The sequence below is a fragment of the Martes martes genome (genome assembly GCF_963455335.1).
Source record: "Martes martes genome assembly, chromosome: 11".
NCBI classification, from domain to species: Eukaryota; Metazoa; Chordata; class Mammalia; order Carnivora; family Mustelidae; genus Martes; species Martes martes.
Window position 1 is genome coordinate 9,703,451 of NC_137899.1, and position 12,593 is coordinate 9,716,043.

Below are 12,593 nucleotides of genomic sequence, written 5' to 3' on the forward strand. Positions count from 1 at the left end.
GTGCTCATCACAAGTGCCCTCCTAATACCCATCACCCAGTTAGCTCATCCCACCCACTGTCCTTCCATCAACCCTCAGTTTCTTCTCTATCATTACGAGTCTGTTGTATGGTTTGCCTCTCTTTCCCCTCCCATGTTCATCTGTTTCATTTCTTAAATTCCACACAGGAGTGAAATCATACAGTATGTCTTTTCCTGACTGACTCTAAATTTGTTGTTTAAAATTTAGCTCTATTGCTTACGGCCCTGGAATGCAACGTGAGTATTTTATACTTTTCTGTTTTCTTTGTGTTATAAAATATCACTTATTAAAAAAAGTTCCAAGGATCTCATAAAGGAGTTGTAAGCTGTTTTTTTTTTCTTTTTTAAGAAAATTGTGGTAAAATGTACAAAACACAAATTTTGCCATTTCAATCAGTTTTAAGTATACAGTTTAGTGGCATTAAATATATTCTCATTGTCATGTAACCATCACCATTATTCATCTCCTGAAGTTTTTCATCTTCTTAAACTGAAATTCTGTACTCATTAAATACAAACTCCTGATTACTTCCTTTTCCCAGACCCTAGGAACCTCTATTCTACTTTCTGTCTCTATGAATTTGACTATTTTTAGATACCTCATGTGAGATAAAATATTAGTCCTTTTGTTTCTGACTTGTTTAACTTAGCATGATATTTTCAAGGTCCATTCATGCTGTAGCATGTGTCAGAATTTCACTGCTTCTCAAGGATGCATAATCTTCTATTGTATGGGTAATACCACATTTTGTTTATCCATTCATGTGACTTCTATTTTTCCTACCTTATTGAGGTATAATTGACAAATAAAAATTGTATGTAATTAAGGTCTACATAAGGTCTATTTTTAACAAGATAATACATATCCATTATTACAAAACTGTATTACTCAAATCCTGACTTATTTTGTCCCTCTGTCCAACTGAGAGATACAAAACTAATTTTCCTACAATGCATTTATTTCATTTCCTTTTGTATTTCTCTTTTAGTTTTCTTTATATATGATATGATGTTATTTGGCTCATAATATATACGAATATTGTATCTTTATTTTAGTTGTGCCTTTGATTTATAAAAAAATCTTACTTTGACTCCATTTAATGGTGTGAATTTGAACTCTCCTTTCTATGATATTAATATACCACCACTGATTTTCTTGTTATGGTTTTTACATTCTATTAATATTTATTCTTTTATTTTTTAAACTCTGAATCATTTCTTGGGTATGTCTTTTAGTAAGCTGGATCTGTTTGTTACCAAATCTGGAAGTGTTTTCCTTTTTGGTACATAAGTTTATCCTATTTCCACCTATTGCTATGACTATTATGCTTGGCTGTACATTTGTTATTTTATTTTGTTATTTCTAATTTTTTTGCTTCCTGGTGGATTTTTAGGGTATTTTGCTATGTAAATTGTATTTGCTTGATTTTATTTTGGTAGAAATTTGAAACAGAAAAATCTTGCTTTCAGTGGTACAAATAGTTGCCTTTTAAGTTGATCAAATAACTATATTTAGCCATTGTTTCTCACATTACTCAACTATGAACATAGCACAACTTTCTGGCCCTGTTCACCGGCCCTCTTCCCTCGTCTATTTTATTTTAGGCTAGGAATACGATTCAGATAGTTGTTATTCAATTTTTCCATTTTTCTTATACATATTCTCCCATATTTTATTGACTCTTTTTCAAAATATTTTAAAGCATTTTAACAATTATTTACACTTACATTCATATATTTGATTGATTTAAATATTCACCACCATAGCCCTTTTTTTAAAAAAATTTATTTATTTGTTAGAGAGAGAGAGAGCGCGAGCAGAGGCAGACAGAGTGGTAGGCAGAGGCAGAGGGAGAAGCAGGCTCCCTGCTGAGCAAGGAGCCCGATGTGGGACTCGATCCCAGAACGCTGGGATCATGACCTGAACCGAAGGCAGCTGCTTAACCAACTGAGCCACCCAGGCGTCCCACCATAGCCCTTTTAAACTGTTCTCTCCATTATTGATTTCCTGTTCTGCTTCATTTGTGAGTCATCGGGGGGATGGCTTTTGGTGTTTTCTTTGGACAGGCAAAAAAGTACAGTGAGCTCTGAAATCCTGCATGTAAGGTGGTTTTTCTAGTATTTTCACACTTGAAGGACACCAATTTGTTTGGATATAGAATTTGGGGGCTGCAAGTTTTTCTCATCAATAACCTGTACTCCTTGCTCTGTCAATTTCTGTAGTTGAGTTTCATGGATGGAAAATTTTAAACTTGCCTGATTTTTATTCTTTTTTTTTTTTTTTAAGATTTTATTATTTATTTGACAGAGAGAGAGATCACAAGTAGGCAGAGAGGCAGGCAGAGAGAGAGGAGGAAGCAGGCTCCCTGCTGAGCAGAGAGCCTGATGTGGGGCTCGATCCCAGGACCATGAGACCATGACCTGAGCTGAAGGCAGAGGCTTAACCCACTGAGCCACCCAGGCACCCCAATTCTTTTTAAGGTAACTTTCATGTTATCATGGCTATACACTGATAAGACTTTAAAAATCTCCATTTAAAGACAATTTCAGAGTATGTGTAGATATAGAACTTTAATTAATTTTAATATGGCTCAGTGAGCCCCATTAATCTGCCAACCTGAACAATTTATTTTAGAGCACAAAATTTTATTTTCAATATTTAAGAAGTGAATTTTTATATTTAGAATTTAATTTTTGTTGTTCTACCTATTATTCTGGTTTTTTCTTTAGGAACATCCATAAGCCATTCACCCAACAGAGATTTTAACTGAGTGGTAATTATATGCTAGGAATATTCTAAGCCCTTGGGGTTTCATCAATGAGCAAAGATCCCTGCTCTCAAGGAGCTCAGAATTCTGTCAGGAGAAACAGACAAAACAGTAAATCTAACAAATATTTAACTTACATGGGGGAGCACATGGGTTGGGGATCTTGGGTGCTCTTGGTATTAAATAGAATGGTTAGGACAGGCCTGGCTGAGAAAGTGAGATATGGTCTTTTTGCTTTTATTTTTCACTTATTTATTTATTTTTAACTTACCCCTCCCTGTTTGTGATCTGGTTTCTTCCCTCACTTTGGAGGTCGTTTCCATGTTCTCTCTCAGTGATCTGATTTTATATAACATCAGTTCTGCTCGGTTTTATCCCTATGCTATCACATGTTGTTTCTCCTTGTGATCTTAAAACGTTTACTTTCAGCCTTTTTTTTTAATTGTAGAAGAACATGTGAGGCTTATTGACTTATCCTCTAACAAAATTTTAGCTGTACGGTATTAAGTGCACGGAGCAGAACAGTATTGTTAACGCAAGGCTGTACATTGGGTCTCTAGAACTTACTCCTCTTGTATAACTGAAACTGCACCCACTGATCCTAAACTCCCCATTTCCTCCTGCCCCAGCCCTGGCCGCTGCCATTCTGCTCTGTCACTATGAAGCTATTTTGGATACTTCCCGTAAGGGGAATTAGGCAGTATCTGTCCCTCTGTGACGGGCTAATTTCACGGAGCATAATGTCCTCCAGGTTCATCCTTCATTTTTAAGGAACACTGAGTCATGTTCCACTATACGTATATACCACATTTTCTTTTTTAAATAAGTTTTTGAATTCCAGTTAAGACATAGTATCATATTAATTTCAGGGGTACAATATAGCGATTCAACACTTTCATGCAACAGCTGGGGCTCATTACAAGTTCACTGGAGAATCCCCATCACCTATTTCCCCCATCCCTTCCCACTCACCTCCCTCCTAGTAACCACCAGCTTTTTGGGTGTTGGGTTTGAAAAGGCGGGCACATATTGCATGGAGCGCAGGGTGTTATATGCAAACAACGAATCTTGGAACACTGCATCAAAAACTACTGATGACCATATGGTGGCTAACATACTAATAAAAAAACAAAATCACTTTGTTCTCGATAGTTAAGAGTCTCTTTTTCGGCTTGCCTCTCTCTTTTTTCCCCCCACCCTTTGCTTTTTCACTTTGTTTCTTAAATTCCACACGTGAGTAAAATCACAGGGTATTTGTCTTCGACAGACTTATCTTGCTTAGCACAATACACTCTAGTTCCATCCACATCCTTGCAACTGACAAGACTGCATTCCTTTTTATGGTTGGTAACATTGCATTGTATATCAGTCAATGGGCACTTGGGCTGTTTCCATACTTTGGCTATTGCTGACGCTGCTGCTGTAAACATTGGGGGGCCTGTATCCCTCTGAATTAGTATTTCTGTATTCTTTGCGTAAATACCTAGTAGTGCAATAGCTGGATGGTAGGGTAGCTCTATTTTCAACTTTTCGAGGAAACTCCATACTGTTTTCCAGAGTGGCTGCCCCAGTTTGCTTTTCCACCACCAGTGCAAGAGGGCTCCCCTTTCTCCGCATCCTCGCCAACACCTGTTTCACACTAATGTCTTAATGAAAGATGTTACTTGACAGACACATTATGCGCTGTGCAGTTTCACTGAGTTAGGAGCAGTTCTATTCCCATATGCTTCTGCACATACGTTTACAAACATATCTTTTTAAAAGTTTTTAGTTTAACTCCAGTTCGTTAACATACAGTGTATTAGTTTCTGGTGTACAATTGATTCGACACTCACATATGTCACCCAGTGCTCCTCCTAACACGTGTACTCCTTAACCCCCATCACCTGTTTAACATCCCCCCACCTCCCTTCTTATACACCACATTTTCTTTACCCATGCATCTGTCAGTGGGCATTTAGGTTGTCTGGTTATTCCTGGCTTCAAGGAACATAGCAATGCAGGTATCTCTTTGAGATTTTGATATCAATTCTTTCGGAGATATACTCAGAAGTGGGATTTCCAGATCATATGGTAGTTCTGTTTTCTTACATCTGCCTCCTCTCAGCTTTTCTCAGTTTGTGGCTGCTTCTTCTTGTTCAATAGAAACCACATGCTCCTAAACCATCTTGTGTATGATTGGCAGGTACCTTTTAAATTCTTCTATTTTCTGAAGGAAATTATACTGTAAGATATGTTTTTTTTCTCAAAGGTTCTGTTTCCTTCATGTAGTAGTGGGTCTTCATAGGCTCCTGTTTATTTTACTGTTGTGTGTTCATTCCTTAGTAGAGGCTGCCTCTGCCGAATGCCGGCCACAGACAGACCCTCCCCTGCCCCACCACCTGCAGCCCCACACCCTCTCTGGATGATAAGCCTCCCCCTCACTCAGGCCTGGAATCCACTTAAGGTCCTCATCCAATCTCTACTGAAGCTGATAGAAGGCTGTGACCTCCTTTCTCAGGCTTCCAAGACAACAGATGAGTCAGATGCCATTTGGCCCTTCACTCTGGTCCTCCCGAAGTGGTGCCCCTCTCAGAGCACTGTCCCTGAACCCCTTTGTGGGGATTATCATGCATTCAAAGACATCAAACAGCCAGCCCTGGTCTTCTATGCCCACCATGGTGTACACTAAAAACAAAGGCTGCTGTCTTTGCACATGTCAATAAAGCAAGAAGCAGATTGGCTGAATGAGGAACCAGAAGGCGATGCGGCATTCTGGAACCTTTTCTGGCCATCTGTGAAAATGTCTTTTGCACAGAGAGCTATCACCCCCTGACTTTTCAGTGAGTGCTGTTCCTAGATCCCAGGCTCCTATGCAACACATTCTTTCCAAGTCAGAGAGGTGAGCCTCTAGGAGAGAGTCCACAAATGTTCTTCTCAACCTATTCCCATCATTGACGGGCTTTAGCAATGAGGCATTCTTGTATTTTCCCCAGTTGCCAGTCTGATGTTGCATTTTTTTGGATTGGACAATTCCCACAGCATCAAGAGGAAGAACAGCAGGTATTACTAATCTACTCTATTATCATGGATTCCCACATTCACTTATTTACTCTTTATAACTGGCATGAAGGCAATAATAATTATTGCTACTTTATGATGGGCAAAGTGAGGCTCAGAGCAGTAAAGGAACTTGCTCATGGTCACGTATTTAGAATGGAATGGGGGAGTCCTTGTACACCGTCCCCACTATTTTCCCCACTATCCTCCACTGTTCCTCTCTACCCTATGGATTGTGATCATACATTTTTAATTGAAGGCTACTCCCCGCCAGCCCCCGCCAACAATTCAGTGCATGGTAGGCTTCTTAGAAGTTTTGTTTGCCAACTGTGAGTCTGTGTGTGCTCAATTAGCAAAGAATTAGACCATTTTATGTGTACCTAGTCACACAGCTGGTTTGTGTCATAACTGAAAGCAGAATTCAAGCCCTCTCATTTTAGATTCAGACTTTCTTCTTTCTTATACATGGTACCATCTCACTGAACAGAATTAGGGGGAAAATGTTTTGCCAGAAATTCCCTAATATACATTTCAAAATGACTAAAATTCTTGGTGCAAGTCTCAGCTACTGTGTTTCTTTGCTAGTGTGACGCACCCCGAAGAAACAGGGCTGACGGCACTGGGGGGTTTCCTGGCATTCTGCTGGGTCTCCGGCTGTTTGCATCCTAGTGTGAGAGCTGTATGCACTTAGGGTGTTATGGAAATCTGGGCTAAGCAAGTTGTTTGCGTTAGTGTGCTATTTGCATAATAAACCATAATGACCCTTTCTGTTCACTGGATCCTAGTGGTGTACTCTTGGCAACTTAGTTAAGTAATAATGTAAATATGGTGACCACAGACCACCAAGATGAGGCATGTGCACTCTGACTCCTTTCCTTTCTGTCTGGCTCAGGATTTATTTCCCAGCCTAATACACACCCTCAGGTCCTCCCAGCATAAACCACTGTCATTCTCCAAGTGGAGGACACACCCAGTAAAAGAGAAGGTCCTTAGGAGCAGATTCTGGCTTTCGAGGTTTTTCTACTACACAAAGCACGCCCCCCACCCCAGACCCTTTTCCAATTCACCCAACTACACAGGAGCCGGTCATACAGACTTACTGAGCTAACAGACCTGCATTAGTGGACACTCTTTCTCCACACACTTCAAGAGAGTCCAGGCACTGAGACATGCTAAGGGGTTTGTGGGGAGGAATCTGTGGTTTCCAGGGGACAAGGCGCCCTATCAGCCCACTCTGGGGAACTGTGGCACATTGAACATCACGGAGACTGAGACATGTCTACTGACAAAATTTCTGATTCCTTTGACCCTAAAAGAGGGAGGGATTCTCTCTACCACAGACCACCCCCCCTCAAAAAAAATTACAGCGACAAGTCTTTCATAAACTGTTTGGCCTGTCCTATAAATACACTGATGTGACCGGTGATGATTAAGAAAGAACATTTTTGCTGCAGCAAACTCAGCGAGGCTTCCAAAGCATCCCTGGGAAAGATCAGTTTTGGCTAAGGTCACACAAAGGCAATATGCAAGCCAGTAACATCACATGGGCCCAAGATACCCTGCCCATTTGCCGGGCTGTTTTAATGAGAACTGAAGGCTTATTAGGAAAATCACCACAAGTAATCTAATAACGTCATTCCCACTTAACTAATAATCTCATTCCCTGAGAGTTAGCTGTCTATGGAGGCATAACAATAGAAAGGTCATTGAACAGACTCTGGTTTCAATTTCCAAACACATAGGCAGCAATTCTCAACTGGGCATGATTTGCTCTCTAGGGAACATCTAGCAATATCCCAAGTTGGTATTGATGCTATTGGCACCAGGGGGTAAGAGGCCCGGGATGCTGCCAGACAGAAACCCTGCTGCAGGATGGGAACCTCTCTTCCTCCCGGTAGCTGATGGCACATCTCTGAGACACAGACTTTCCTGTCCTCGCTCATCTCCACCCCTTCCCCCTTTCTCATGGGTCTTCTTCAGATAGAGAGCTGTTGAAAGGCCCACCTGTCAGTCACACTCACCTTTCCCTGCTGGTCCGTTTTGATCTCCCAGCCCCGGGGCAGTTCCAGCCGTGTGTCTGCAAACATGTTGATGAAATTCACCAAGTCGCGGTTGTGCTGGTAGCGTTCGAAATTGCGTGCATCCCGCCGGACTTTCAGAATCATGTGCTTTAAGCAGGTGCTACTGGTGAAGACTCGGTAGGCACCCTGAGAGGGGGGTCAGGGCCGGTTGGGACAGAGGGTTGGGGGAGGGGGGTAGGAAAAATACAGACCAAGTTCACCTTGAGCACCTTATCGCAATGTAACCTGATTGCTAACACAGTGATTAATTGTGCGCATGGAGGGGGAAGCCTCAGAAGGGGAGATCTTGCTCAAAAATTAAATGTGCACGATAAACACACATGGATCTGCTTGATCTGTATGGCTGTTTCCTCAGCCTCAGATATGGTCACATTCTGGGCGGGGCGGGGGGGGCACTCAAAGGCTCCCCTTCCCCTTCTCCCCAGTCAGTGCTAGGCTGGGCTCTCCTGAGTCTCCCTCCATCACTGAGAGCACTGCCCCCCTCTTCTCCACCCTTCTTTGCCTGCAGCAGTCCTCCCTTGCTCCACTTCTGCGTCTGTAACAAGGAGGATTAATTTAGGGTCCCTGGGGACTTAAGGGTAGCCTTCAGAGGTCTGTCACAAACTTCTCTGTGTGGAGGAGATGGGGATGAGAAGAAAGGACAACATTTCAGGAGCTTTTAGTTGTGCCAAATGATGATTTTCTGGTCCACAGGGCTGGAAGCCAACCCCGCTTGCTGCCAGAGTGGGGCCGTGGCTCCTCCTGGTCAGGGCCACCTGGTGCCCAGTGCTTGAGGGCATCAACCTCTGGCATCCTTGTCCCCCTTTGTGACTCACCCCTGCGCCAGTGGGCAGCCGCTCTGAGTCTAACAACAGATGTCCCAGAGGCTTCTCAAATAAAACCTGCTAAAAACTGGTCTCCTCCCACTGTCACCTAATCAAATAATTGCACCTACTCAGGTGCAAGTAATTTCACCCCTAACTCAGGTGCCCAAAGCGGAAAAGATTCCGACTTTCTCGAGTCCTCACTCTTGCCTGCCTCCATCACCATGGTCCCCCTTTCTGTCCTCCCAGCCCCTTCCTCAGGGTGGGCCTTGATCATCTCTCACTTGTGACATTGGATCAGCCTCTAGCCTTATAGCCCCCCAGTCGTGGCCCTTCTGATGGAGAAGATGTTTAATCGAACACCTGATCCTGTGATGCAAATGCCTAGGACTGTTGTTTGTTCCTACCGCCTTCTGAGGCACAGCTACGCTCCTTCTCATGACTTCCCCTGAGTTTTGCTACTTTTTCTCCAGCCCTTCCTCCACCTTTGCCCGTCACCATATCCTAACCTCACATACCCAACCCTGAGCCTCTTCACAGCTGCGTCCTTTCTCCCTCTCTCTGGAGCTTCTTCCCACCCCCTTGCAACCTTCCTGACTCAGCTCAGCAGCCCTGTCCTCGGGGATGCTCCCCTAGGCTGTATCTCTGGTGTTTTCAGAGCATTTCATTCCTTCCTGAGGTTGGGCGCTGTCCTCTCGCGTCAGACTAGCCTTTGTAGGTGTCTGTTGCTCCACAAATTGGGAGCTTGTGCTGTTCAGCTGTCATGCTGTCTCTGTGAGGCCAGCACCTAGATCTGCATCTGTCCACAGAAAATGTTTGTTTAATGAAAGAATTAATGAATATAGGGAAAGCATGTAATTGCTTTCTTGAAAATACAAAAAAAACGATATATGCAAAAATAACTTAAGTATGGTATCTGAACACCTCACTTCATTAAAGGGAAAACTAGATATTTATCTAGGAGAAATCTAATTTAACATTTCTTTAATGAAAGTGATTTTATAAAATGATGCAGGCTGAGGGGAATCTGTCAACTTCATTATCTTGTTCCTTTAAAATTTTAGCAGTAAAAATAAAATAAAATAAAATAAAATTTTAGCAGTAACAAAAACACGTATCTGTTTCCAAAGGACTTTCTGATATTGATACATTTGTGCCTAATGAAAACAAAGAAGCAACAGTGTTGCCAAATCTAGCTCTTCTCCTTTTTGGGAGACTCCCAGATAGTAGAAAGAGTGGACTGAGTTGTTTTGTTTTGTTTCCAATCTTGCCTGGGTTAAAACGCCTTCCTTTTTCATCTATTAAACAACTTAGCAAAGGAGTGTTTTGAGTTTTGATGGAAGCCAGGTGGGCCCCCTCTGTATTCAAGAGTACTCACATAATTGGCGTGTAGTACAGTGAAGAACTCGGGGTTGGTGATGAACTTCACCGCTGGGGACTGCAGCAACAAGGTGATTTTTTGTGAATTCACCGGAGAAAGAGACCCTTCTCTCCGCAGATCTGGAAAAAGGAAAGCAAAGCAACGGACACGTTGGAAAAAAGTCATTTCAAATGCAGTACTTCTCTCTCTACACCAGCAGTGCGTTAAGCTTTGACTGGACAGCTGGGAACGGACTGTGGTTCTGAATAGTGATATGATCAGGTATCCCGGTGACCGGTGACAAGACCAGGTGTCCCATCACGTTGTGTGTGCCAGTGAAGAGTCATTATCTCCTAGGAGTGCTCCTGCATAACTCCAGTAGGCTCAAGTCCTCAAACATCTTGTCCCTTTTATACCAGTGTTGTTCTCCTTATTTTATGAGTGGCTAAGCACAGTTAAGGTGGTTTGTAGAAAGAGGCACAATTCTTCCCCTCCCTGCATCCACACCCACCTGCACGAGACTCTGCACTTCTCTTGCCAAACTGAGCTAGCCTGTGTCTTCCTTAGAGTAACAGAGTTTGGCAGAATTTGTAAGCCAGGGTTCCAGGAAGTCTTCATGTCCCCACTCTGTCTTTGGACCCTGCCACCACTGTGAGAACAAGCTTGGGCTAGTCTGGGACAAGATGAGAGGCTACAGGGAGCAGGGACAAGCCAGCCCTGAGGAGGCCACGTCAGGCTAGCCAGCCTGCGGCAGACTGGGCAGCTGACAGAGGACGCATGCGCGAGCCCCACCGCAAATACAATTGCTCTCCTGTGGGATAAATGCAAGGCTGGGAGTTTAAGCTGCTACCTTTTGGGATCGCTTGTTGCATAGCAAATGCAGAGGTTTCGAAACCAAACTGAGAAAGAGATTTTCTATTCCTTTTTTTCCTCTTGCTTGTAATTACTTGACAACTTGATCACACCTCTCTCAGAGGTCACAAAAGTGAATACACAGAAAAAGTAAAACCAGTCAGTTTAACTAGCGTATCTGGTAAAATGAAGAGAGTGGACACACTTACAGTCGTTGGTGGGACTGTGTGTGCACGAAAATCCACTGTTCTGCCCTGCAGCGGGGAGCTTCTGCCCCCAGCTTCCAACGTGCCATCACTCAACCCAACTTAAGAGAAAGTGGATTGGGATGTCACTGATAATCTTATGTTATTACGGGTATAAAAAACTGAAGCCAGTCTTCTATGCCTCTTGAATATTCTCATCTGAGTCCACTCAGGCAGATTCAAAGAAATGAAAAGCAGACAACTGGGGAGGCCTGGCCTACAGTATTAGGTAACCACACATGGGGGCAGAAGAGTACTTAAGGTAAGCTTGCGGGAAAACCTCTTTACTCCCAGGTTGCTCCCTCAAGGGGGAATTCTGTTTTATTTTAAATGCAAACAAATAATTATTCCTAGTGTTTTTATGTAGATTCTTTGATGTAGACTGTGAATTTTCAATGCATGTTTTATTTATAAGTGGAAAATTCTTAGGACACCCACAAATAAATTCACTCGACGAGAAATCTTTAGGCCACTGGAAAAATTGCCTCGGTGCACAAGTATGAGTTCTCTTACTATGAATTCACTTCTCCTTTATGTTCATGGTGGGAAACTGTTGTCTGGTTCACACTGCTGACACCAAGCCTCTTTCCCCTCTCCCCTGCCTGACCTCCCCCATTCCACTGCTCTTCCCCCCAGGACCCAGTGCATCCCCCAAGGCAGGGCAGGGGTCCACACACTGTCACACTGCCACCGCTTGCCAACCCAGGAGTCTCAGGTCCCCTCCTTCCATACCTAAGCTTGACTGAGAAGATTCAGCCTCTGAGTCGCTCCCACCACCTCCTCCATTGCCTCCTGCGGGGACCTGCTCACAACTCTGGCTGCCAGAATCTTCTTCAGATCTCTCTGTTGCAATGGTTCGCTGAATGTTTTGATACCTTTGCATCAGAAAATGGAAAGACAGGGGTTAACTTTTGGTTATTGCCTTGCTGGGGGCTGATGCTCTGAATCAGGGAACTAGAGAAATCTGTAAAGAATCATCTTGAATATTGGCAAATAAATGCTTAAAATTCCCTCAAGATACCAAAACAATTGGCAAGACAAGTGTGTCCAGACGAGTGGACTTCTTTTTGTTTTGTAAACTGTGATAAGTTTCAACTATGGTGACTTTTACACATTAACACAGATAACTAGTTACAAAAAAACCAGCCTCTGCCCTGCATTAAACAAAACCAGACTAAATCTAAAATAACAGTTTGGTGGGGCGCCTGGGTGGCTCAGTGGGTTAAGCCGCTGCCTTCGGCTCGGGTCATGATCTCAGGGTCCTGGGATCGAGTCCCACATCGGGCTCTCTGCTCAGCAGGGAGCCTGCTTCCCTCTCTCTCTCTGCCTGCCTCTCTGTCTACTTGTGAACTCTGTCAAATAAATAAATAAAATCTTTAAAAAAAAATAAAATAAAATAACAGTTTGGGAAATAACTTTAAATGT

The 12,593-nt window shown here is 43.0% G+C and overlaps 1 protein-coding gene across 3 annotated transcripts in view; it reads right to left on the reverse strand.

The window, feature by feature from the left end:
• HECW1 (HECT, C2 and WW domain containing E3 ubiquitin protein ligase 1) overlaps nucleotides 1-12,593 on the reverse strand; it is a gene marked incomplete at its 5' end in the record, with an annotated part of 447,342 nt that overhangs the window by 68,131 nt on the left and 366,618 nt on the right. For all 3 annotated transcript variants that reach the window (XM_080818019.1, XM_080818018.1, XM_080818020.1), the window contains 3 exons: nucleotides 7,849-8,034; nucleotides 10,090-10,211; nucleotides 11,901-12,043. In XM_080818019.1, the coding sequence (XP_080674145.1) occupies nucleotides 7,849-8,034; nucleotides 10,090-10,211; nucleotides 11,901-12,043 (451 nt within the window). The remainder of the gene's footprint in view (nucleotides 1-7,848; nucleotides 8,035-10,089; nucleotides 10,212-11,900; nucleotides 12,044-12,593) is intronic.